Source organism: Leptodactylus fuscus, chromosome 6, assembly GCF_031893055.1.
Source record: "Leptodactylus fuscus isolate aLepFus1 chromosome 6, aLepFus1.hap2, whole genome shotgun sequence".
Lineage (NCBI taxonomy): Eukaryota > Metazoa > Chordata > Amphibia > Anura > Leptodactylidae > Leptodactylus > Leptodactylus fuscus.
Window position 1 is genome coordinate 11917000 of NC_134270.1, and position 22696 is coordinate 11939695.

At 50.9% G+C, this 22696-nt stretch overlaps 1 protein-coding gene across 1 annotated transcript in view; it reads right to left on the reverse strand.

The window, feature by feature from the left end:
- Nucleotides 1-431: 431 nt before the first annotated feature.
- Nucleotides 432-22696, reverse strand: part of LOC142209260 (uncharacterized) — a 28265-nt gene continuing 6000 nt past the window's right edge. The window contains exons 3-5 of the mRNA XM_075278191.1: nt 21169-21297; nt 19403-19573; nt 432-1166 (exon numbers count right to left, since the gene is read on the reverse strand). Coding sequence (XP_075134292.1) covers nt 477-1166; nt 19403-19573; nt 21169-21228 — 921 coding nt within the window. The 5' untranslated portion in view covers nt 21229-21297 and the 3' untranslated portion in view covers nt 432-476. The remainder of the gene's footprint in view (nt 1167-19402; nt 19574-21168; nt 21298-22696) is intronic.

Sequence of the window (22696 nt, forward strand, 5' to 3'; positions counted from 1 at the left end):
ACAAGAGGTGCGCCGAACAGAAAGTTCTGTATTATACTGAATATACAGTCGGCTACACTGTGCACATAAATACATAACATACAAATATAAGGCCACAGACGTCTGGGGGGGGATACGTTTTGGGATAACGTATGAAATGGTCCTGCTGGGTGTGCACCTTAGAGTAAGTGCTGTGGTCTGTTTGTAGTAATGTACAGGGGGCTCTTTGGTGAAGATTTTTTGTAATATGGGCTCTAAAGTTTTCCCTAACTTAGCATTGTCCTCAAAGCACTATGTACAGATGTAGCACTTAAAGGGGCGAGAGTCCCTTTAAATAGCGGTATACATGTTCATGGATTTGTCCTGACAATGGCTCGGTTAGGGTAAACTTTAGAGCCTATTTCCTATCAAATGTATCATTTAAAATTTGGGAAAAATACGTGAACTGAACCCGGCCTAACACATAGAATTATACATGAAAGACCCGATATTAGAATTCATATAGAGTAAGACGGGGTGAAGAAAATCAATTCCTCGCCGACCTTGAACTTGCGCTCTGCCAGGCGCTCTCTGACTTTCTTGTCTGTCGTCTCCTCGTACTTTTCTTTGAACATGTCCTCTATCTCCTCCCTCCCGCTCAGTTTCTCGCCGTTATCACCGACGATACATATATCTTTCCTCACGTCTTGGTCACTCTGTAGCAGCCTGCTCAGCGACTCGTTTTCTGCACAGTTTCCGTACGGCCATTTCTCATCGTGGCATTGTGCTTGGTGCTCGGGATGGAAGTTTACAACGAACATTTTGACGCAGTTATTACATGGACGCATTGCTCGCTGGGTGTTGAAGTTGTAGGCGTAACAGTGCACGTGCTCTGGGAATGTTATAGGACCGTGATCTTCAGAATACACGGCGTATGAGATGGCCCTGTCCCACACGTGCAGGGCCGATACACCAATCATGATTTCTTTTTGGACGCTTCCTTTACAGGACATTGAGCACCCATACACCATCTTGGGAACCTCGGTACTGTCGGGATCTTTAACACAACAGTAGGCGACCACAGAGGCCATAAAATCATTGGAGGAGGGACCGGTGTTTCCATCCTCAAAAATCCACAGTGACTTATTGATAGCCACCAGTTTGTTCAGTAATGAAACGGGACTTTCTGGTTTTAGATAATTAACCATCTATAACAAGAGAAATACACAATGGTCAGAAAGATCTATCAGTAATATACATTTGTGCTAATACAAGCGGGGTTCATAAAGGATGAAATCCGGGCTGGAAAAGCACAATATACGTACGAAGCTGTGCAGGGATGCATGGAAGTAGCAGAGCTTAGTATGGGGGAAGGATGGAGGTAGCAGAGCTTAGTATGGGGGAAGGATGGAGGTAGCAGAGCTTACTATGGGGAAGGATGGAGGTAGCAGAGCTTAGTATGGGGAAGGATGGAGGTAGCAGAGCTTAGTATGGGGAGGGATGGAGGTAGCAGAGCTTACTATGGGGGAAGGATGGAGGTAGCAGAGCTTACTATGGGGAAGGATGGAGGTAGCAGAGCTTAGTATGGGGAAGGATGGAGGTAGCAGAGCTTAGTATGGGGAAGGATGGACGTAGCAGAGCTTAGTATGGGGAAGGATGGAGGTAGCAGAGCTTAGTATGGGGAGGGATGGAGGTAGCAGAGCTTACTATGGGGGAAGGATGGAGGTAGCAGAGCTTAGTATGGGGGAAGGATGGAGGTAGCAGAGCTTACTATGGGGGAAGGATGGAGGTAGCAGAGCTTAGTATGGGGGAAGGATGGAGGTAGCAGAGCTTACTATGGGGGAAGGATGGAGGTAGCAGAGCTTAGTATGGGGGAAGGATGGAGGTAGCAGAGCTTAGTATGGGGGAGGATGGAGGTAGCAGAGCTTAGTATGGGGAAGGATGGAGGTAGCAGAGCTTAGTATGGGGAAGGATGGAGGTAGCAGAGCTTAGTATGGGGGAAGGATGGAGGTAGCAGAGCTTAGTATGGGGGAGGATGGAGGTAGCAGAGCTTAGTATGGGGAAGGATGGAGGTAGCAGAGCTTAGTATGGGGGAAGGATGGAGGTAGCAGAGCTTAGTATGGGGAAGGATGGAGGTAGCAGAGCTTAGTATGGGGAAGGATGGAGGTAGCAGAGCTTAGTATGGGGAAGGATGGAGGTAGCAGAGCTTACTATGGGGGAAGGATGGAAGTAGCAGAGCTTAGTATGGGGGAAGGATGGAGGTAGCAGAACTTAGTATGGGGGAAGGATGGAGGTAGCAGAGCTTAGTATGGGGGAAGGATGGAGGTAGCAGAGCTTAGTATGGGGGAAGGATGGAGGTAGCAGAGATTAGTATGGGGAAGGATGGAGGTAGCAGAGCTTAGTATGGGGGAGGATGGAGGTAGCAGAGCTTACTATGGGGGGAAGGATGGAGGTAGCAGAGCTTACTATGGGGAAGGATGGAGGTAGCAGAGCTTAGTATGGGGGGGATGGAGGTAGCAGAGCTTACTATGGGGAAGTATGGAGGTAGCAGAGCTTAGTGTGGGGGAAGGATGGAGGTAGCAGAGCTTACTATGGGGGAAGGATGGAGGTAGCAGAGCTTAGTATGGGGAAGGACGGAGGTAGCAGAGCTTAGTATGGGGAAGGATGGAGGTAGCAGAGCTTAGTATGGGGGAAGGATGGAGGTAGCAGAGCTTACTATGGGGAAGGATGGAGGTAGCAGAGCTTACTATGGGGGAAGGATGGAGGTATCAGAGCGTACTATGGGGAAGGATGGAGGTAGCAGAGCTTAGTATGGGGAAGGATGGAGGTAGCAGAGCTTAGTATGGGGGAAGGATGGAGGTAGCAGAGCTTAGTATGGGGGAAGGATGGAGGTAGCAGAGCTTACTATGGGGAAGGATGGAGGTAGCAGAGCTTACTATGGGGAAGGATGGAGGTAGCAGAGCTTACTATGGGGAAGGATGGAGGTAGCAGAGCTTACTATGGGGAAGGATGGAGGTAGCAGAGCTTACTATGGGGAAGGATGGAGGTAGCAGAGCTTAGTATGGGGGAAGGATGGAGGTAGCAGAGCTTAGTATGGGGGAAAATGGAGGTAGCAGAGCTTAGTATGGGGAAGGATGGAGGTAGCAGAGCTTAGTATGGGGGAAGGATGGAGGTAGCAGAGCTTAGTATGGGGAAGGATGGAGGTAGCAGAGCTTAGTATGGGGAAGGATGGAGGTAGCAGAGCTTAGTATGGGGAAGGATGGAGGTAGCAGAGCTTACTATGGGGGAAGGATGGAAGTAGCAGAGCTTAGTATGGGGGAAGGATGGAGGTAGCAGAACTTAGTATGGGGGAAGGATGGAGGTAGCAGAGCTTAGTATGGGGGAAGGATGGAGGTAGCAGAGCTTAGTATGGGGGAAGGATGGAGGTAGCAGAGCTTAGTATGGGGAAGGATGGAGGTAGCAGAGCTTAGTATGGGGGAGGATGGAGGTAGCAGAGCTTACTATGGGGGGAAGGATGGAGGTAGCAGAGCTTACTATGGGGAAGGATGGAAGTAGCAGAGCTTAGTATGGGGGAAGGATGGAGGTAGCAGAACTTAGTATGGGGGAAGGATGGAGGTAGCAGAGCTTAATATGGGGGAAGGATGGAGGTAGCAGAGCTTAGTATGGGGGAAGGATGGAGGTAGCAGAGCTTACTATGGGGAAGTATGGAGGTAGCAGAGCTTAGTGTGGGGGAAGGATGGAGGTAGCAGAGCTTAGTATGGGGAAGGATGGAGGTAGCAGAGCTTACTATGGGGGAAGGATGGAGGTAGCAGAGCTTAGTATGGGGAAGGACGGAGGTAGCAGAGCTTAGTATGGGGAAGGATGGAGGTAGCAGAGCTTAGTATGGGGGAAGGATGGAGGTAGCAGAGCTTACTATGGGGAAGGATGGAGGTAGCAGAGCTTACTATGGGGGAAGGATGGAGGTAGCAGAGCTTACTATGGGGAAGGATGGAGGTAGCAGAGCTTAGTATGGGGAAGGATGGAGGTAGCAGAGCTTAGTATGGGGGAAGGATGGAGGTAGCAGAGCTTAGTATGGGGGAAGGATGGAGGTAGCAGAGCTTAGTATGGGGGAGGATGGAGGTAGCAGAGCTTATTATGGGGAAGGATGGAGGTAGCAGAGCTTAGTATGGGGAAGGATGGAGGTAGCAGAGCTTAGTATGGGGGAGGATGGAGGTAGCAGAGCTTAGTATGGGGAAGTATGGAGGTAGCAGAGCTTAGTATGGGGGAAGGATGGAGGTAGCAGAGCTTACTATGGGGGAAGGATGGAGGTAGCAGAGCTTACTATGGGGAAGGATGGAGGTAGCAGAGCTTACTATGGGGAAGGATGGAGGTAGCAGAGCTTACTATGGGGAAGGATGGAGGTAGCAGAGCTTACTATGGGGAAGGATGGAGGTAGCAGAGCTTACTATGGGGAAGGATGGAGGTAGCAGAGCTTAGTATGGGGGAAGGATGGAGGTAGCAGAGCTTAGTATGGGGAAGGATGGAGGTAGCAGAGCTTAGTATGGGGAAGGATGGAGGTAGCAGAGCTTAGTATGGGGAAGGATGGAGGTAGCAGAGCTTACTATGGGGGAAGGATGGAAGTAGCAGAGCTTAGTATGGGGGAAGGATGGAGGTAGCAGAACTTAGTATGGGGGAAGGATGGAGGTAGCAGAGCTTAGTATGGGGGAAGGATGGAGGTAGCAGAGCTTAGTATGGGGGAAGGATGGAGGTAGCAGAGCTTAGTATGGGGAAGGATGGAGGTAGCAGAGCTTAGTATGGGGGAGGATGGAGGTAGCAGAGCTTACTATGGGGGGAAGGATGGAGGTAGCAGAGCTTACTATGGGGAAGGATGGAGGTAGCAGAGCTTAGTATGGGGGGGATGGAGGTAGCAGAGCTTACTATGGGGAAGTATGGAGGTAGCAGAGCTTAGTGTGGGGGAAGGATGGAGGTAGCAGAGCTTAGTATGGGGAAGGATGGAGGTAGCAGAGCTTACTATGGGGGAAGGATGGAGGTAGCAGAGCTTAGTATGGGGAAGGACGGAGGTAGCAGAGCTTAGTATGGGGAAGGATGGAGGTAGCAGGGCTTAGTATGGGGGAAGGATGGAGGTAGCAGAGCTTACTATGGGGAAGGATGGAGGTAGCAGAGCTTACTATGGGGGAAGAATGGAGGTATCAGAGCTTACTATGGGGAAGGATGGAGGTAGCAGAGCTTAGTATGGGGAAGGATGGAGGTAGCAGAGCTTAGTATGGGGGAAGGATGGAGGTAGCAGAGCTTAGTATGGGGGAAGGATGGAGGTAGCAGAGCTTAGTATGGGGGAGGATGGAGGTAGCAGAGCTTATTATGGGGAAGGATGGAGGTAGCAGAGCTTAGTATGGGGAAGGATGGAGGTAGCAGAGCTCAGTATGGGGGAGGATGGAGGTAGCAGAGCTTAGTATGGGGAAGGATGGAGGTAGCAGAGCTTAGTATGGGGGAAGGATGGAGGTAGCAGAGCTTACTATGGGGGAAGGATGGAGGTAGCAGAGCTTACTATGGGGAAGGATGGAGGTAGCAGAGCTTACTATGGGGAAGGATGGAGGTAGCAGAGCTTACTATGGGGAAGGATGGAGGTAGCAGAGCTTACTATGGGGAAGGATGGAGGTAGCAGAGCTTACTATGGGGAAGGATGGAGGTAGCAGAGCTTACTATGGGGAAGGATGGAGGTAGCAGAGCTTAGTGTGGGGGAAGGATGGAGGTAGCAGAACTTAGTATGGGGGAGGATGGAGGTAGCAGAGCCTACTATGGGGGAAGGATGGAGGTAGCAGAGCTTACTATGGGGGAAGGATGGAGGTAGCAGAGCTTACTATGGGGAAGGATGGCGGTAGCAGAGCTTACTATGTGGGAAGGATGGAGGTAGCAGAGCTTACTATGGGGGAAGGATGGAGGTAGCAGAGCTTACTATGGGGAAGGATGGAGGTAGCAGAGCTTACTATGGGGGAAGGATGGAGGTAGCAGAGCTTACTATGGGGGAAGGATGGAGGTAGCAGAGCTTACTATGGGGAAGGATGGAGGTAGCAGAGCTTACTATGGGGAAGGATGGAGGTAGCAGAGCTTACTATGGGGAAGGATGGAGGTAGCAGAGCTTACTATGGGGAAGGATGGAGGTAGCAGAGCTTACTATGGGGAAGGATGGAGGTAGCAGAGCTTAGTATGGGGGAAGGATGGAGGTAGCAGAGCTTAGTATGGGGGAAAATGGAGGTAGCAGAGCTTAGTATGGGGAAGGATGGAGGTAGCAGAGCTTAGTATGGGGGAAGGATGGAGGTAGCAGAGCTTAGTATGGGGAAGGATGGAGGTAGCAGAGCTTAGTATGGGGAAGGATGGAGGTAGCAGAGCTTAGTATGGGGAAGGATGGAGGTAGCAGAGCTTACTATGGGGGAAGGATGGAAGTAGCAGAGCTTAGTATGGGGGAAGGATGGAGGTAGCAGAACTTAGTATGGGGGAAGGATGGAGGTACCAGAGCTTAGTATGGGGGAAGGATGGAGGTAGCAGAGCTTAGTATGGGGGAAGGATGGAGGTAGCAGAGCTTAGTATGGGGAAGGATGGAGGTAGCAGAGCTTAGTATGGGGGAGGATGGAGGTAGCAGAGCTTACTATGGGGGGAAGGATGGAGGTAGCAGAGCTTACTATGGGGAAGGATGGAGGTAGCAGAGCTTAGTATGGGGGGGATGGAGGTAGCAGAGCTTACTATGGGGAAGGATGGAGGTAGCAGAGCTTAGTGTGGGGGAAGGATGGAGGTAGCAGAGCTTAGTATGGGGAAGGATGGAGGTAGCAGAGCTTACTATGGGGGAAGGATGGAGGTAGCAGAGCTTAGTATGGGGAAGGACGGAGGTAGCAGAGCTTAGTATGGGGAAGGATGGAGGTAGCAGAGCTTAGTATGGGGGAAGGATGGAGGTAGCAGAGCTTACTATGGGGAAGGATGGAGGTAGCAGAGCTTACTATGGGGGAAGGATGGAGGTATCAGAGCTTACTATGGGGAAGGATGGAGGTAGCAGAGCTTAGTATGGGGAAGGATGGAGGTAGCAGAGCTTAGTATGGGGGAAGGATGGAGGTAGCAGAGCTTAGTATGGGGGAAGGATGGAGGTAGCAGAGCTTAGTATGGGGGAGGATGGAGGTAGCAGAGCTTACTATGGGGGAAGGATGGAGGTAGCAGAGCTTACTATGGGGAAGGATGGAGGTAGCAGAGCTTACTATGGGGAAGGATGGAGGTAGCAGAGCTTACTATGGGGAAGGATGGAGGTAGCAGAGCTTACTATGGGGAAGGATGGAGGTAGCAGAGCTTACCATGGGGGAAGGATGGAGGTAGCATAGCTTAGTATGGGGAAGGATGGAGGTAGCATAGCTTAGTATGGGGAAGGATGGAGGTAGCAGAGCTTACTATGGAGGAAGGATGGAGATAGCAGAGCTTACTATGGGGGAAGGATGGAGGTAGCAGAGCTTAGTATGGAGGAAGGATGGAGGTAGCAGAGCTTACTATGGGGGAAGGATGGAGGTAGCAGAGCTTAGTATGGAGGAAGGATGGAGGTAGCAGAGCTTACTATGGGGGGAGGATGGAGGTAGCAGAACTTACTATGGGGGAAGGATGGAGGTAGCAGAGCTTAGTATGGGGGAGGATGGAGGTAGCAGATCTTAGTGTGGGGGAAGGATGGAGGTATCAGAGCTTACTATGGGGGAAGGATGGAGGTAGCAGAGCTTACTATGGGGGAAGGATGGAGGTAGCAGAGCTTACTATGGGGGAAGGATGGAGGTAGCAGAGCTTACTATGAGGGAAGGATGGAGGTAGCAGAGCTTACTATGGGGGGAGGATGGAGGTAGCAGAACTTACTATGGGGGAAGGATGGAGGTAGCAGAGCTTAGTATGGGGGAGGATGGAGGTAGCAGAGCTTACTATGGGGGGAGGATGGAGGTAGCAGAACTTACTATGGGGGAAGGATGGAGGTAGCAGAGCTTAGTATGGGGGAGGATGGAGGTAGCAGATCTTAGTGTGGGGGAAGGATGGAGGTATCAGAGCTTACTATGGGGGAAGGATGGAGGTAGCAGAGCTTACTATGGGGGAAGGATGGAGGTAGCAGAGCTTACTATGGGGGAAGGATGGAGGTAGCAGAGCTTACTATGAGGGAAGGATGGAGGTAGCATAGCTTAGTATGGAGGAAGGATGGAGGTAGCAGAGCTTAGTATGGGGGAGGATGGAGGTAGCAGAGCTTACTATGGGGGAAGGATGGAGGTAGCAGAGCTTACTATGGGGGGAGGATGGAGGTAGCAGAGCTTATTATGGGGGAAGGAAGGAGGTAGCAGAGCTTAGTATGGGGGAAGGATGGAGGTAGCAGAGCTTACTATGGGGAAGGATGGAGGTAGCAGAGCTTATTATGGGGGGAGGATGGCGATAGCAGAGCTTACTATGGGGGAAGGATGGAGGTAGCAGAGCTTATTATGGGGGAAGGACGGAGGTAGCAGAGCTTACTATGGGGGAAGGATGGAGGTAGCAGAGCTTACTATGGGGGAAGGATGGAGGTAGCAGAGCTTACTATGGGGGAAGGATGGAGGTAGCAGAGCTTAGTATGGGGGAGGATGGAGGTAGCAGAGCTTACTATGGGGGGAAGGATGGAGGTAGCAGAGCTTACTATGGGGAAGGATGGAGGTAGCAGAGCTTAGTATGGGGGGGTGGAGGTAGCAGAGCTTATTATGGGGAAAGGACGGAGGTAGCAGAGCTTACTATGGGGGGAAGGATGGAGGTAGCAGAGCTTACTATGGGGAAGGATGGAGGTAGCAGAGCTTACTATGGGGAAGGATGGAGGTAGCAGAGCTTACTATGGGGGAAGGATGGAGGTAGCAGAGCTTACTATGGGGGAAGGATGGAGGTAGCAGAGCTTAGTATGGGGAAGGATGGAGGTAGCAGAGCTTAGTGTCGGGGAAGGATGGAGGTAGCAGAGCTTAGTGTCGGGGAAGGATGGAGGTAGCAGAGCTTAGTATGGGGGAAGGATGGAGGTAGCAGAGCTTACTATGGGGGAAGGATGGAGGTAGCAGAGCTTAGTATGGGGAAGTATGGAGGTAGCAGAGCTTAGTATGGGGAAGGATGGAGGTAGCAGAGCTTACTATGGGGGGAAGGATGGAGGTAGCAGAGCTTACTATGGGGAAGGATGGAGGTAGCAGAGCTTAGTATGGGGGGGATGGAGGTAGCAGAGCTTACTATGGGGAAGTATGGAGGTAGCAGAGCTTAGTGTGGGGGAAGGATGGAGGTAGCAGAGCTTAGTATGGGGAAGGATGGAGGTAGCAGAGCTTACTATGGGGGAAGGATGGAGGTAGCAGAGCTTACTGTGGGGGAAGGATGGAGGTAGTAGAGCTTAGTAAGGAGGAAGGATGGAGGTAGCAGAGCTTACTATGGGGGAAGGATGGAGGTAGCAGAGCTTACTATGGGGAAGGATGGAAGTAGCAGAGCTTAGTATGGGGAAGGATGGAGGTAGCAGAGCTTAGTGTGGGGGAAGGATGGAGGTAGCAGAGCTTACTATGGGGGAAGGATGGAGGTAGCAGAGCTTACTATGGGGGAAGGATGTAGGTAGCAGAGCTTACTATGGGGGAAGGATGGAGGTAGCAGAGCTTAGTATGGGGAAGGATGGAGGTAGCAGAGCTTAGTATGGGGGAGGATGGAGGTAGCAGAGCTTACTATGGGGGGAAGTATGGAGGTAGCAGAGCTTACTATGGGGAAGGATGGAGGTAGCAGAGCTTAGTATGGGGGGGATGGAGGTAGCAGAGCTTACTATGGGGAAGTATGGAGGTAGCAGAGCTTAGTGTGGGGGAAGGATGGAGGTAGCAGAGCTTAGTATGGGGAAGGATGGAGGTAGCAGAGCTTACTATGGGGGAAGGATGGAGGTAGCAGAGCTTAGTATGGGGGAGGATGGAGGTAGCAGAGCTTACTATGGGGGGAAGGATGGAGGTAGCAGAGCTTACTATGGGGAAGGATGGAGGTAGCAGAGCTTACTATGGGGGGAAGGATGGAGGTAGCAGAGCTTACTATGGGGAAGCATGGAGGTAGCAGAGCTTAGTGTGGGGGAAGGATGGAGGTAGCAGAGCTTAGTATGGGGAAGGATGGAGGTAGCAGAGCTTACTATGGGGGAAGGATGGAGGTAGCAGAGCTTACTGTGGGGGAAGGATGGAGGTAGTAGAGCTTAGTAAGGAGGAAGGATGGAGGTAGCAGAGCTTACTATGGGGGAAGGATGGAGGTATCAGAGCGTACTATGGGGAAGGATGGAGGTAGCAGAGCTTAGTATGGGGAAGGATGGAGGTAGCAGAGCTTAGTATGGGTGAAGGATGGAGGTAGCAGAGCTTAGTATGGGGGAAGGATGGAGGTAGCAGAGCTTAGTATGGGGGAGGATGGAGGTAGCAGAGCTTATTATGGGGAAGGATGGAGGTAGCAGCTTAGTATGGGGAAGGATGGAGGTAGCAGAGCTTAGTATGGGGGAGGATGGAGGTAGCAGAGCTTAGTATGGGGAAGGATGGAGGTAGCAGAGCTTAGTATGGGGGAAGGATGGAGGTAGCAGAGCTTACTATGGGGGAAGGATGGAGGTAGCAGAGCTTACTATGGGGAAGGATGGAGGTAGCAGAGCTTACTATGGGGAAGGATGGAGGTAGCAGAGCTTACTATGGGGAAGGATGGAGGTAGCAGAACTTACTATGGGGAAGGATGGAGGTAGCAGAGCTTACTATGGGGAAGGATGGAGGTAGCAGAGCTTACTATGGGGAAGGATGGAGGTAGCAGAGCTTAGTGTGGGGGAAGGATGGAGGTAGCAGAGCTTAGTATGGGGGAGGATGGAGGTAGCAGAGCCTACTATGGGGGAAGGATGGAGGTAGCAGAGCTTACTATGGGGGAAGGATGGAGGTAGCAGAGCTTACTATGGGGAAGGATGGCGGTAGCAGAGCTTACTATGTGGGAAGGATGGAGGTAGCAGAGCTTACTATGGGGGAAGGATGGAGGTAGCAGAGCTTACTATGGGGAAGGATGGAGGTAGCAGAGCTTACTATGGGGGAAGGATGGAGGTAGCAGAGCTTACTATGGGGGAAGGATGGAGGTAGCAGAGCTTACTATGGGGAAGGATGGAGGTAGCAGAGCTTACTATGGGGAAGGATGGAGGTAGCAGAGCTTACTATGGGGAAGGATGGAGGTAGCAGAGCTTACTATGGGGAAGGATGGAGGTAGCAGAGCTTACTATGGGGAAGGATGGAGGTAGCAGAGCTTAGTATGGGGGAAGGATGGAGGTAGCAGAGCTTAGTATGGGGGAAAATGGAGGTAGCAGAGCTTAGTATGGGGAAGGATGGAGGTAGCAGAGCTTAGTATGGGGGAAGGATGGAGGTAGCAGAGCTTAGTATGGGGAAGGATGGAGGTAGCAGAGCTTAGTATGGGGAAGGATGGAGGTAGCAGAGCTTAGTATGGGGAAGGATGGAGGTAGCAGAGCTTACTATGGGGGAAGGATGGAAGTAGCAGAGCTTAGTATGGGGGAAGGATGGAGGTAGCAGAACTTAGTATGGGGGAAGGATGGAGGTAGCAGAGCTTAGTATGGGGGAAGGATGGAGGTAGCAGAGCTTAGTATGGGGGAAGGATGGAGGTAGCAGAGCTTAGTATGGGGAAGGATGGAGGTAGCAGAGCTTAGTATGGGGGAGGATGGAGGTAGCAGAGCTTACTATGGGGGGAAGGATGGAGGTAGCAGAGCTTACTATGGGGAAGGATGGAAGTAGCAGAGCTTAGTATGGGGGAAGGATGGAGGTAGCAGAACTTAGTATGGGGGAAGGATGGAGGTAGCAGAGCTTAGTATGGGGGAAGGATGGAGGTAGCAGAGCTTAGTATGGGGGAAGGATGGAGGTAGCAGAGCTTACTATGGGGAAGTATGGAGGTAGCAGAGCTTAGTGTGGGGGAAGGATGGAGGTAGCAGAGCTTAGTATGGGGAAGGATGGAGGTAGCAGAGCTTACTATGGGGGAAGGATGGAGGTAGCAGAGCTTAGTATGGGGAAGGACGGAGGTAGCAGAGCTTAGTATGGGGAAGGATGGAGGTAGCAGAGCTTAGTATGGGGGAAGGATGGAGGTAGCAGAGCTTACTATGGGGAAGGATGGAGGTAGCAGAGCTTACTATGGGGGAAGGATGGAGGTAGCAGAGCTTACTATGGGGAAGGATGGAGGTAGCAGAGCTTAGTATGGGGAAGGATGGAGGTAGCAGAGCTTAGTATGGGGGAAGGATGGAGGTAGCAGAGCTTAGTATGGGGGAAGGATGGAGGTAGCAGAGCTTAGTATGGGGGAGGATGGAGGTAGCAGAGCTTATTATGGGGAAGGATGGAGGTAGCAGAGCTTAGTATGGGGAAGGATGGAGGTAGCAGAGCTTAGTATGGGGGAGGATGGAGGTAGCAGAGCTTAGTATGGGGAAGTATGGAGGTAGCAGAGCTTAGTATGGGGGAAGGATGGAGGTAGCAGAGCTTACTATGGGGGAAGGATGGAGGTAGCAGAGCTTACTATGGGGAAGGATGGAGGTAGCAGAGCTTACTATGGGGAAGGATGGAGGTAGCAGAGCTTACTATGGGGAAGGATGGAGGTAGCAGAGCTTACTATGGGGAAGGATGGAGGTAGCAGAGCTTACTATGGGGAAGGATGGAGGTAGCAGAGCTTAGTATGGGGGAAGGATGGAGGTAGCAGAGCTTAGTATGGGGAAGGATGGAGGTAGCAGAGCTTAGTATGGGGAAGGATGGAGGTAGCAGAGCTTAGTATGGGGAAGGATGGAGGTAGCAGAGCTTACTATGGGGGAAGGATGGAAGTAGCAGAGCTTAGTATGGGGGAAGGATGGAGGTAGCAGAACTTAGTATGGGGGAAGGATGGAGGTAGCAGAGCTTAGTATGGGGGAAGGATGGAGGTAGCAGAGCTTAGTATGGGGGAAGGATGGAGGTAGCAGAGCTTAGTATGGGGAAGGATGGAGGTAGCAGAGCTTAGTATGGGGGAGGATGGAGGTAGCAGAGCTTACTATGGGGGGAAGGATGGAGGTAGCAGAGCTTACTATGGGGAAGGATGGAGGTAGCAGAGCTTAGTATGGGGGGGATGGAGGTAGCAGAGCTTACTATGGGGAAGTATGGAGGTAGCAGAGCTTAGTGTGGGGGAAGGATGGAGGTAGCAGAGCTTAGTATGGGGAAGGATGGAGGTAGCAGAGCTTACTATGGGGGAAGGATGGAGGTAGCAGAGCTTAGTATGGGGAAGGACGGAGGTAGCAGAGCTTAGTATGGGGAAGGATGGAGGTAGCAGGGCTTAGTATGGGGGAAGGATGGAGGTAGCAGAGCTTACTATGGGGAAGGATGGAGGTAGCAGAGCTTACTATGGGGGAAGAATGGAGGTATCAGAGCTTACTATGGGGAAGGATGGAGGTAGCAGAGCTTAGTATGGGGAAGGATGGAGGTAGCAGAGCTTAGTATGGGGGAAGGATGGAGGTAGCAGAGCTTAGTATGGGGGAAGGATGGAGGTAGCAGAGCTTAGTATGGGGGAGGATGGAGGTAGCAGAGCTTATTATGGGGAAGGATGGAGGTAGCAGAGCTTAGTATGGGGAAGGATGGAGGTAGCAGAGCTCAGTATGGGGGAGGATGGAGGTAGCAGAGCTTAGTATGGGGAAGGATGGAGGTAGCAGAGCTTAGTATGGGGGAAGGATGGAGGTAGCAGAGCTTACTATGGGGGAAGGATGGAGGTAGCAGAGCTTACTATGGGGAAGGATGGAGGTAGCAGAGCTTACTATGGGGAAGGATGGAGGTAGCAGAGCTTACTATGGGGAAGGATGGAGGTAGCAGAGCTTACTATGGGGAAGGATGGAGGTAGCAGAGCTTACTATGGGGAAGGATGGAGGTAGCAGAGCTTACTATGGGGAAGGATGGAGGTAGCAGAGCTTAGTGTGGGGGAAGGATGGAGGTAGCAGAACTTAGTATGGGGGAGGATGGAGGTAGCAGAGCCTACTATGGGGGAAGGATGGAGGTAGCAGAGCTTACTATGGGGGAAGGATGGAGGTAGCAGAGCTTACTATGGGGAAGGATGGCGGTAGCAGAGCTTACTATGTGGGAAGGATGGAGGTAGCAGAGCTTACTATGGGGGAAGGATGGAGGTAGCAGAGCTTACTATGGGGAAGGATGGAGGTAGCAGAGCTTACTATGGGGGAAGGATGGAGGTAGCAGAGCTTACTATGGGGGAAGGATGGAGGTAGCAGAGCTTACTATGGGGAAGGATGGAGGTAGCAGAGCTTACTATGGGGAAGGATGGAGGTAGCAGAGCTTACTATGGGGAAGGATGGAGGTAGCAGAGCTTACTATGGGGAAGGATGGAGGTAGCAGAGCTTACTATGGGGAAGGATGGAGGTAGCAGAGCTTAGTATGGGGGAAGGATGGAGGTAGCAGAGCTTAGTATGGGGGAAAATGGAGGTAGCAGAGCTTAGTATGGGGAAGGATGGAGGTAGCAGAGCTTAGTATGGGGGAAGGATGGAGGTAGCAGAGCTTAGTATGGGGAAGGATGGAGGTAGCAGAGCTTAGTATGGGGAAGGATGGAGGTAGCAGAGCTTAGTATGGGGAAGGATGGAGGTAGCAGAGCTTACTATGGGGGAAGGATGGAAGTAGCAGAGCTTAGTATGGGGGAAGGATGGAGGTAGCAGAACTTAGTATGGGGGAAGGATGGAGGTAGCAGAGCTTAGTATGGGGGAAGGATGGAGGTAGCAGAGCTTAGTATGGGGGAAGGATGGAGGTAGCAGAGCTAAGTATGGGGAAGGATGGAGGTAGCAGAGCTTAGTATGGGGGAGGATGGAGGTAGCAGAGCTTACTATGGGGGGAAGGATGGAGGTAGCAGAGCTTACTATGGGGAAGGATGGAGGTAGCAGAGCTTAGTATGGGGGGGATGGAGGTAGCAGAGCTTACTATGGGGAAGTATGGAGGTAGCAGAGCTTAGTGTGGGGGAAGGATGGAGGTAGCAGAGCTTAGTATGGGGAAGGATGGAGGTAGCAGAGCTTACTATGGGGGAAGGATGGAGGTAGCAGAGCTTAGTATGGGGAAGGACGGAGGTAGCAGAGCTTAGTATGGGGAAGGATGGAGGTAGCAGAGCTTAGTATGGGGGAAGGATGGAGGTAGCAGAGCTTACTATGGGGAAGGATGGAGGTAGCAGAGCTTACTATGGGGGAAGGATGGAGGTATCAGAGCTTACTATGGGGAAGGATGGAGGTAGCAGAGCTTAGTATGGGGGAAGGATGGAGGTAGCAGAGCTTAGTATGGGGGAAGGATGGAGGTAGCAGAGCTTAGTATGGGGGAGGATGGAGGTAGCAGAGCTTATTATGGGGAAGGATGGAGGTAGCAGAGCTTAGTATGGGGAAGGATGGAGGTAGCAGAGCTTAGTATGGGGGAGGATGGAGGTAGCAGAGCTTAGTATGGGGAAGTATGGAGGTAGCAGAGCTTAGTATGGGGGAAGGATGGAGGTAGCAGAGCTTACTATGGGGGAAGGATGGAGGTAGCAGAGCTTACTATGGGGAAGGATGGAGGTAGCAGAGCTTACTATGGGGAAGGATGGAGGTAGCAGAGCTTACTATGGGGAAGGATGGAGGTAGCAGAGCTTACTATGGGGAAGGATGGAGGTAGCAGAGCTTACTATGGGGAAGGATGGAGGTAGCAGAGCTTACTATGGGGGAAGGATGGAGGTAGCAGAGCTTACTATGGGGGAAGGATGGAGGTAGCAGAGCTTACTATGGGGAAGGATGGAGGTAGCAGAGCTTACTATGGGGAAGGATGGAGGTAGCAGAGCTTACTATGGGGAAGGATGGAGGTAGCAGAGCTTACTATGGGGAAGGATGGAGGTAGCAGAGCTTACCATGGGGGAAGGATGGAGGTAGCATAGCTTAGTATGGGGAAGGATGGAGGTAGCATAGCTTAGTATGGGGAAGGATGGAGGTAGCAGAGCTTACTATGGAGGAAGGATGGAGATAGCAGAGCTTACTATGGGGGAAGGATGGAGGTAGCAGAGCTTAGTATGGAGGAAGGATGGAGGTAGCAGAGCTTACTATGGGGGAAGGATGGAGGTAGCAGAGCTTAGTATGGAGGAAGGATGGAGGTAGCAGAGCTTACTATGGGGGGAGGATGGAGGTAGCAGAACTTACTATGGGGGAAGGATGGAGGTAGCAGAGCTTAGTATGGGGGAGGATGGAGGTAGCAGATCTTAGTGTGGGGGAAGGATGGAGGTATCAGAGCTTACTATGGGGGAAGGATGGAGGTAGCAGAGCTTACTATGGGGGAAGGATGGAGGTAGCAGAGCTTACTATGGGGGAAGGATGGAGGTAGCAGAGCTTACTATGAGGGAAGGATGGAGGTAGCATAGCTTAGTATGGAGGAAGCATGGAGGTAGCAGAGCTTAGTATGGGGGAGGATGGAGGTAGCAGAGCTTACTATGGGGGAAGGATGGAGGTAGCAGAGCTTACTATGGGGGGAGGATGGAGGTAGCAGAGCTTATTATGGGGGAAGGAAGGAGGTAGCAGAGCTTAGTATGGGGGAAGGATGGAGGTAGCAAAGCTTACTATGGGGAAGGATGGAGGTAGCAGAGCTTATTATGGGGGGAGGATGGCGATAGCAGAGCTTACTATGGGGGAAGGATGGAGGTAGCAGAGCTTATTATGGGGGAAGGACGGAGGTAGCAGAGCTTACTATGGGGGAAGGATGGAGGTAGCAGAGCTTACTATGGGGGAAGGATGGAGGTAGCAGAGCTTACTATGGGGGAAGGATGGAGGTAGCAGAGCTTAGTATGGGGGAGGATGGAGGTAGCAGAGCTTACTATGGGGGGAAGGATGGAGGTAGCAGAGCTTACTATGGGGAAGGATGGAGGTAGCAGAGCTTAGTATGGGGGGGTGGAGGTAGCAGAGCTTATTATGGGGAAAGGACGGAGGTAGCAGAGCTTACTATGGGGGGAAGGATGGAGGTAGCAGAGCTTACTATGGGGAAGGATGGAGGTAGCAGAGCTTACTATGGGGAAGGATGGAGGTAGCAGAGCTTACTATGGGGGAAGGATGGAGGTAGCAGAGCTTACTATGGGGGAAGGATGGAGGTAGCAGAGCTTAGTATGGGGAAGGACGGAGGTAGCAGAGCTTAGTGTCGGGGAAGGATGGAGGTAGCAGAGCTTAGTATGGGGAAGTATGGAGGTAGCAGAGCTTAGTATGGGGAAGGATGGAGGTAGCAGAGCTTACTATGGGGGGAAGGATGGAGGTAGCAGAGCTTACTATGGGGAAGGATGGAGGTAGCAGAGCTTAGTATGGGGGGGATGGAGGTAGCAGAGCTTACTATGGGGAAGTATGGAGGTAGCAGAGCTTAGTGTGGGGGAAGGATGGAGGTAGCAGAGCTTAGTATGGGGAAGGATGGAGGTAGCAGAGCTTACTATGGGGGAAGGATGGAGGTAGCAGAGCTTACTGTGGGGGAAGGATGGAGGTAGTAGAGCTTAGTAAGGAGGAAGGATGGAGGTAGCAGAGCTTACTATGGGGGAAGGATGGAGGTAGCAGAGCTTACTATGGGGAAGGATGGAAGTAGCAGAGCTTAGTATGGGGAAGGATGGAGGTAGCAGAGCTTAGTGTGGGGGAAGGATGGAGGTAGCAGAGCTTACTATGGGGGAAGGATGGAGGTAGCAGAGCTTACTATGGGGGAAGGATGTAGGTAGCAGAGCTTACTATGGGGGAAGGATGGAGGTAGCAGAGCTTAGTATGGGGAAGGATGGAGGTAGCAGAGCTTAGTATGGGGGAGGATGGAGGTAGCAGAGCTTACTATGGGGGGAAGGATGGAGGTAGCAGAGCTTACTATGGGGAAGGATGGAGGTAGCAGAGCTTAGTATGGGGGGGATGGAGGTAGCAGAGCTTACTATGGGGAAGTATGGAGGTAGCAGAGCTTAGTGTGGGGGAAGGATGGAGGTAGCAGAGCTTAGTATGGGGAAGGATGGAGGTAGCAGAGCTTACTATGGGGGAAGGATGGAGGTAGCAGAGCTTAGTATGGGGAAGGATGGAGGTAGCAGAGCTTAGTATGGGGGAGGATGGAGGTAGCAGAGCTTACTATGGGGGGAAGGATGGAGGTAGCAGAGCTTACTATGGGGAAGGATGGAGGTAGCAGAGCTTACTATGGGGGGAAGGATGGAGGTAGCAGAGCTTACTATGGGGAAGCATGGAGGTAGCAGAGCTTAGTGTGGGGGAAGGATGGAGGTAGCAGAGCTTAGTATGGGGAAGGATGGAGGTAGCAGAGCTTACTATGGGGGAAGGATGGAGGTAGCAGAGCTTACTGTGGGGGAAGGATGGAGGTAGTAGAGCTTAGTAAGGAGGAAGGATGGAGGTAGCAGAGCTTAGTGTGGGGGAAGGATGGAGGTAGCAGAGCTTATTATGGGGGAAGGATGGAGGTAGTAGAGCTTACTATGGGCAAGGATGGAGGTAGCAGAGCTTATTATGGGGGAAGGATGGAGGTAGCAGAGCTTACTATGGAGGAAGGATGGAGGTAGCAGAGCTTATTATGGGGGAAGGATGGAGGTAGCAGAGCTTAGTAAGGAGGAAGGATGGAGGTAGTACAGCTTATTATGGGGGAAGGATGGAGGTAGCAGGATTGAGTGTAGGGTGTGTGAAGGTAACAGAGCAGAGTGTGGGGTGGATGTGGATGTATCAGTGTTAATGTGCGATTTGCTACATTATATGATATGGTGCCACTGCAGGAACATTTTAAAGGGATCCTATCATTGGATACCCTTTTTTCTGACTAACACGTAGGAATAGCCTTAAGAAAGGTTATTCTTCTCCTCCCTTTAGATGTCTTCTCCACGCCGCCGTTCGGTAGAAAATGACCGCTTACACAGTAAACTGGTGTAAGCAGCCATTTTCTTGTGGCCTCGGGCAGAGCCGACTGCACATGCCTAGATTGAAACCCAGGACAGAAGAAGACGCAGGGAGAGGCCGTTCCAGAAGATGGAGGCGGTACTGGAGAGTTCTCTCGCAGCATTGGGAACGCCACCAGTGCTGCGGGAGAACTCATTTGCATACCGAAGTAAACCCAGATTTCTACCGAACGGCAGCGCAGAGAAGACATCTAAAGGTAGGAGAAGAATAGCTTTTCTTAAGCACAAAAAAATTTGCTAATCCCTCTTGGAAGACATGTCTTAGGTGGCGTAAGGCACTTATGAAACCTTTGCTATGCCAAGCACTTCTTCTTTTCATATACTACTATATACAAGTGGAATTAATTTCTGCCTTCCCGATTGCTGTATACATAGTGTTCAACAAACACTGTGTATACAGCTATAGGAGCCGCCATGATGCGGAATTGACCCCCATCCTGCAGAGATAGTCATTATGTAGCATGCACATGTAAGCTTGTAGGAGTAGTAGTGAGATAAGGACACTTACATATTCCAGAAGAATGGAGTAAGGGCCGAAACGGGGGAGATGGGTGTCGTACTCCACGAAAGCCTTTGGGAAATGAGCTTTAAATGGTTCGTACTGTCCATCAGGAAGGAACTTATCTGGTGAGATTTTTGGTTTGTTAATATGTCCCAGAAAGAAGATGCAATGTAGGACCTGGAAGGAGACGTATAGGTAAGTCATAGATAGGTTGTGTGCTTATAGAATATGTCCACAGATAGAACTTCTCAGACCAAACGCCCCACCCCCTTCTTAAAAGGATCCTATCATACACTTTTTTTTCTGAGTAACAAGTTGGAATAGCCTTAAGAAAGGCTATTCCTCTCCTACCTTTCGTTGTCTTCTCCGCGCCGCCGTTCCATAGGAATCCCGGTTTTTGTCGGTATGCAAATGAGTTCTCTCACAGCACTGGGGGCATCTCCCACTCTCCATCTTCGTTAGCAACAGCCTCTTCTTCCGGCGCAGCTTTCAGGCTTCTAGGCCTTGGGCGGAGCAGACTGCACATGTCCACAGGCCACGAGAAAATGGCCGCTTACGATACTGTGTAACTGGCCATTTTCTTGTGGCCTGTTGGCATGCACAGTCTGCTCTGCTCGAGGCCCAAGGCGTAGAAGTCTGAAACCTGCACCGGTAGAAGAGGGCGTTCCTGATGACGATGGAGGCGGCGCTGAAGAGAGTTCTCTCGCAGCATTGGGGATGCCTACCAGTGCTGTTTGAGCGCTGAGGCCCGCCCCCAGTGCTGTGAGAGAACTCATTTGCATACCGACAAAAGACGGTATTCCTACGGAACGGTGGCGCGGAGAAGACAACGAAAGGTAGGAGAGGAATAGCCTTTCTTAAGGCTATTGCCACGTGTAAATGTGTTAGAAAGATAGGATCCCTTTAATATAAATGGCCGCCATGTTATGCTACATTTTCCCTATCTTTTGGGGGGGTTTTTTCATAACATTTTTTTTTTCCTTTGGGTTATTCAGATAATTTTTGCGCCATTTTCAGTGGGCTTTATTTTTGTTTTTATTTTTGGTTGTTTTCTTCCTTATTTTAATATCCGAGAAAATGTAAACAAAAGAAGGAGGAGAAACCTGTCTGTCTTTCACATTTTTCATGTTTTTTTTTGTTTGTTTTTAGCAATACCCATAACCTACAACCCATACGGTTGTGGGGCAGGACTAGAGCCTTTGGGCGGGATAGCGGCAACTTTTTTTTTTTAAACTTTTTTTCTATATAGATAATATCGTGTAACTAGAGCTGATCCATTAGTTACAGGAGGAATGCAAACCAGTTTGGCATGGGACAGGTTCAACCTATTTCAAATTGTTCACTTTTAACCCCTTCCTGCCCCGATTTTCATTTTGGACTCCCCTCCTTCCAAACCCCATAACTTTTTTATTTCTCCGCTCCCAGAGCCATATGAGGTCTTAATGTTTGCAGGACAAATTGTTCTTCATGATGCCGCCATTATTTATTCTGTACAATGGGAAGCTGGAAAAACAATCAGAATGGGGTGGAATTGGAGAAAAACTGCATTTGTGCGACTTTCTTACGGGCTTCGTTTTTACGGCGCTGGTGCCCTGAGGGCGGGCCTTCAGCTCCCTGGAGCACTGCTCTTGCTGCTCAGACTCCTCCCATCTTGCAATGACATCACCCATCCTACTTGAGCAGCAAAAACAGTGTTCCCAGGGCTGAAGGCCCGCCCCCAGTGCACCAACTGCCTCATTTGCATAAGACTTCAAAGTTGACCAGACACATACCCGTTCCATGTAGTGACATACGACATCCTTATCATCCTGTGTCTCCTTCAGCACACGCATGAAGACTTTAATAAAGACATTTCCACTTTTTATTAGGCTTTCCTTTTGCTTTTTGCTATTCAGGTAAAGCTTCCTGCAGAAGAGAATCCATATTGTAGATAAGACTGACAGGTCACCAATCCCTCCCTACCATGCGGAGCAGATTATTAAACATACTTAACATACATACTTCACAGTGTTTAAAGGGGTTCCCCAGGACCTTAAATATTGATGATCTATCGTTAGAATTAGTAATCAATATTAGATTGGCGAGTCTCCTGCCAGTCAGCTGTGATATCACATTCACTGGTCACATTGCCTTGTTATTTACAGAAGGTGAAAATTTGGTCCTGGACATGTGGTGATAACATGAAGCTGTACTGTATGAACTCCTTAAAGGGAGTCTGTCACCAGAACCAGCATATCACCCCAGCCCTGCAGATAGATAGGTTACTGTCACCAGACCCAGCATATCACCCCAGTCCTGCAGATAGATAGGTTACTGTCACCAGTACCAGCATATCACCCCAGCCCTGCAGATAGATAGGCTACTGTCACCAGACCCAGCATATCACCCCAGCCCTGCAGATAGGTTACTGTCACCAGACCCAGCATATCACCCCAGCCCTGCAGATAGATAGGTTACTGTCACCAGAACCAGCATATCACCCCAGTCCTGCAGATAGATAGGTTACTGTCACCAGTACCAGCATATCACCCCAGCCCTGCAGATAGATAGGTTACTGTCACCAGTACCAGTATATCACCCCAGCCCTGCAGATAGGTTACTGTCACCAGAACCAGCATATCACCCCAGCCCTGCAGATAGATAGGTTACTGTCACCAGTACCAGCATATCATCCCAGCCCTGCAGATAGATAGGTTACTGTCACCAGAACCAGCATATCACCCCAGCCCTGCAGATAGATAGGTTACTGTCACCAGTACCAGCATATCACCCCAGCCCCGCAGATAGATAGGTTACTGTCACCAGAACCAGCATATCACCCCAGCCCTGCAGATAGATAGGTTACTGTCACCAGTACCAGCATATCATCCCAGCCCTGCAGATAGATAGGTTACTGTCACCAGAACCAGCATATCACCCCAGCCCTGCAGATAGATAGGTTACTGTCACCAGTACCAGCATATCACCCCAGCCCCGCAGATAGATAGGTTACTGTCACCAGAACCAGCATATCACCCCAGCCCTGCAGATAGATAGGTTACTATCTCCAGAACCAGCATATCACCCCAGCCCTGCAGATAGATAGGTTACTGTCACCAGACCCAGCATATCACCCCAGCCCTGCAGATAGATAGGTTACTGTCACCAGAACCAGCATATCACCCCAGCCCTGCAGATAGATAGGTTACTGTCACCAGAACCAGCATATCACCCCAGCCCTGCAGATAGATAGGTTACTGTCACCAGAACCAGCATATCACCCCAGCCCTGCAGATAGATAGGTTACTGTCACCAGAACCA